This window comes from Macrosteles quadrilineatus, unplaced genomic scaffold (genome assembly GCF_028750875.1).
Source record: "Macrosteles quadrilineatus isolate MER2022 unplaced genomic scaffold, UCM_ALF_1.0 Scaffold_6__1_contigs__length_79288215, whole genome shotgun sequence".
NCBI lineage: Eukaryota > Metazoa > Arthropoda > Insecta > Hemiptera > Cicadellidae > Macrosteles > Macrosteles quadrilineatus.
In genome coordinates this window covers 59,287,151-59,291,530 of record NW_026542599.1, presented here as the reverse complement: position 1 = coordinate 59,291,530, position 4,380 = coordinate 59,287,151, and the positions used below count along the sequence as shown (strand labels likewise).

Below are 4,380 nucleotides of genomic sequence, written 5' to 3'. Positions count from 1 at the left end.
TCCGTTCTCTGAATATATTTGTAGAAAACCCCCCACAATTTGGAGCTTAATATTCATGCAATCATACTAATATTGTAAATGTATAATATTATAGATCAACAATTAATCTATAAATTTTTGGTAGGCACAACCAAACTTATAGCAATATCGGGTATGATTGTTGAAGTTGCAATTGAAGGGAAAACTAAAATGGAAAATATAAATAAAAAGATTATGTTTTACTATCTCCCATGTATCTTGCTACATGGGCAATAGTGAAACAATGGCTTCTGCATTTTTCAAATGCAATTTCATTTGAATTTGTTATCTTGCATTCATCATAAACACTAGCACTAGTATCCACAGCAACATAAATTATGATTAGACATGCCAAGTACAAGTAAATTTTCCGTAGCTTTCGACACGTCCAATCGATATATTTCAAGATCTTGTACCTAAATAATACCAACGCAATACCATGAGTGTCTCAAACTCTTCCAAGATTTACAGAGCGTCCCAGATAAAGCCCAGTTGTGCCAACTGTAACAAACCAATCACAGAGGTTGTGTTGGCAGCCCTGGGACAGACTTGGCACCCTGAACACTTCACATGCGCTCACTGCGAACAGCCGATTAAGGAGACGGCATTCCGTGTGAGGGATGGCAAACCTTTCTGTGAGGCAGATTACGTCAGGCTGTTTGTCAAGAACTGTCGATCTTGTGGTGAACGGATCACAGGCTCCATCCTGACAGCTCTTAATGAAACTTGGCATCAAGAGTGCTTCAAGTGTACAAACTGTGAGGAGATCATTGGCCTCAAAGAGTTTACTGAGAGGGATGGTAAACCGTATTGTATGGGTTGTGGTCGGAGTTAAATAGAAGGGCGTGATTGAATAAAGCATACTCAAAGGTCTTCGTAGTTCAATATTTCATCCGTGTTTGGATAAAAATGTTGGTTATTTGTTTATTAAACCAAATGTCAACATAAATATGTGTATATGCTAGGATAGATTTGAACTTTTGAGAAAACTGTGAGCCATACACCTATCAACTACATACTTGAATGAAATGTCTAAATGTGAAACTTGCCCGAAAAAAATAGTTTTTTTTATAAAACCCTATCCTAAGTGCAGGAACTTGTTAAAGGGCTGTATTCAATCACATGTAAAACATTGAGATACATTGAGAAACATTGAGCCGTTAGATTAGTTTTTGTTTAGTTTGTTTACTTTTTCTTGATTTAACCATACTATAGATTCCATAGAGTGATTCTACCACAGATGTATAATACGTGCATCAAGAGAAGTGACATTACGTTTTTCTTATAATGTTCAAACCTTTGAATTCTGTTTTAATTGATTACTTATTGGTTCAGTAGTTTGTATAATAAAAAACGTCGATCTATGTTGCAGACAAATTTTGTGAATATAATAAAGTGACACAAGAACCATAGAGTTTGGACGGACCCTTATGTGTCCCAACTGGGAAAAATCGCATCCGTAGTGTTTTCCCACGTGTCTTTTACATTGATAAAATTAAATTACATAAAAAATAAGTGCTCAATTATCTAGCAGTTAGCTTTGGACGAGGCGGTAAAGAATCGCCATATCTTCTCTGCGTTCTCTCGCCGTGGCGAAGCATGGGCAGAACAACTAGTGTCAATAAGTTTAAATGTGAATTAGAATGTGTTTAAGTAAAACTATTGAAAGTGTGAGCACCATTTCAAATTCGGAAAGGTAACTCTTATTTCGATTTACAAGAATTGAGAGGTCAAAGGTTTTTTAAATAATTTAAAATTTTATGAACATAATGAATATTTTTGGAGTTCTTTATCAGCATGCAAATATTCGTGAATTTGTATAAATATATTGTCTTGGTAGGCAACACGGTTAAGTTCAGTGCTCCTAAATACAACATAAGCATCTGGATTAAAAGACTCTCAATACCTGTTGTTAGCTTTGGTGACAATTTACCTCAATGAAATAAAAAGATGTATTAATTACGCATAAAAGTGATGTAAAAATATGTTTATCTAATCAGGTTTTTTTATGATTTTGATAATTATGCTAAAAGTAATGCTTTATCAATTATTTTATAAAAGTTTCAACGTTTAACTAATTGGCTGATGTTTTTCTTGAGAGTTATTATAAGCCCCAATTACCTCAAAACATTATACAAGTTCATTAATCAGTGTTCTCATCACATAGGAGTGTCTGTATGATGATAAACATGTCACTGCAGGCTAAAGTTCAGTGTTGTGTGTGTGAATAAATGTCCGAACTGTTTGTGCTCTGTCACTTGAATACACAGCACAAGAGACAACATATTGTTATTAACTATCGCCACTGGACCACATGGTGGCCCAAACGTGATTTTATTATAATTTTTACTGTGTATGTTTGGCTTTTTATTCCCACCTTTATAAAATTGCTGTAGCAATAGGTTGTAACTGACATAAAATGTTTATAGAGTATCATTATAGGAATTACTATTAGTACTATGGTTTGGTTAAAATTATTATATTCTTAAGGAAAGCGTAGCCTTAATACACCCTGTTTGTAATTTATCCTGAAAATCTTGAGCTTCATATTTTTATATCCAAGTATTTTCTGTTATAAATCTCAAGGTATAAATGCTTTTATTTAGCTGTGACATTCTATTAACAATTTAACACATTTTCATCAACCATGCTCACATATTATGGATATCAACTCTATTTTATAAACTACAACGATTATAAACTTAGAGAAATAGAAAGCTAAGGCTAATGTAAAAGACAAGATAAGCAACTGACGTTAGTTAAACTTGTCAAAGTGAGCAGCAGCTTCTCTTATCTACTGTTATGTTAAACGTGATTGAGAAAAGGATTTTGGTCTTTACATTATCTGGGGTTTCTAAAAGGTCTTAACTTATTTTAAATAATATATTTTGCTTAATTTTACTTTGCATGACAACGATACTTAATTCCTAAATTTTATTCTAGAAACTTAAATGAGGTTGGTACAGGAAACAGGTCACACTATTAGATTTCAGCCAATATCTTGAGTTAACTAATTACCAACCATATTAAATGTTATCTGAAATATCTCTAGCCATGTACCATGTGTCTATAGTGGAAAATACTTAAGAGTACAAAGCTTGCAGAACTTGTAGAACCCAAATAAAAATCGGTATACCAGTATTACAACACACAATCTAGTTCTGTATCAAGGTAAAATATGCCTTCATAATACGTTGAATTTAAAATGCTCTACACGTTGTTATCATGGCAAATGTCGAGACAATTGATAGCAAGCAGAGAAGGATGGTAGAAAGGCTCCTAAAACGCCAAGAGTGATGCCACTAGCAACGATTTAATCTACTTAATTTGTTTATAATCCAACACAAAAATGGGAAATAAGCTTGACTCTCCTATAACTAAAGCAATTGAAAATTAGTCGTAAAGAATTTAACTAAACCATAAACTAAAACTGTATCCGAGGCAAACATGGTTGCCATTTCATAAGAATGTACTAAGGTATTAATTTTCTCTCCTTCAATTAAAAAAAAGGAACACTCTACGAATAACTGTAGTTCTAAGTAGTGCATAAGCGCAGGGTTCTTAGTTAAATTTATAAAATTACGAAGAAAAACTGTAATAACGTAAGAAGATGGCTCCTAAAAGTAAATGATGTGCAGGCTTTCACAAAACGTATTGTTTAGTGACTGTCTTAAAGAGAAGACGGTAGAAGAAATCTATCGACAGTTAACAACGAGTGTCTACGAACTGTGTCACAAGCCGCAATATTGGACATTGACCGAGCTTTATTGCCTCAGAAACCTGCCTTGGTCTTGTATTTTCCCCTTCCAAAATCATTGTCTAGGTAGATTCTAATTACTTGCCTACATAACGAATTATACACTATTTAGTCTCTAAAGGAAGCTTAATACCTGAGGTATGTTTAATCTATGAAAATGCCTAACTTAATTTTTCTTTGTTGTCTGATGCTACAATTGACAAAATCAAACTGAAAAGATTGTCTTTATGTGCATACAAAGAGTTCTGTAGACCATTCATGTTACACACAATTAATTATTTAATCCATAAATATTCTAAACAAAATAACCATTTAAAAGAAAACACTAATGCGTGTTGTGTTTATAATAGCCTAATTTAGACTAAGTTAGTAAAATTTGGTTTAGGTTTGTACCTTTAATTTGCTTACTATTTATTATGCTAAGTTAAGCCTAGATTAAATACTTATAGCAAGACAAATGATTAATCTGAAGAATTTCTTAACAATACAAATTTAATGAACTAAAAAAAATAAGATATTACAATGATGAATGGGTAAATGAACAAATAATAGATAAGTTAAGTTATAGGGTTGCCATCTTTGGTTTAGCCTAGCTCAGTAAAAAC

General features: G+C 32.8%; 1 protein-coding gene across 1 annotated transcript; it reads left to right on the top strand.

The window, feature by feature from the left end:
• The first annotated feature begins 457 nt into the window (after positions 1–457).
• LOC128997550 (leupaxin-like) lies at positions 458–853 on the top strand. Its single transcript, XM_054423190.1, has one exon. It carries the CDS (start codon positions 458–460, stop codon positions 851–853), a length of 396 nt encoding a protein of 131 aa, XP_054279165.1.
• The last annotated feature ends 3,527 nt before the right edge of the window (positions 854–4,380 follow it).

What these genes read in the sequence shown, in the direction of transcription:
- LOC128997550 (XM_054423190.1), top strand. Translation starts at nt 458, where the DNA reads ATGAGTGTCTCAAACTCTTCCAAGATTTACAGAGCGTCCCAGATAAAG.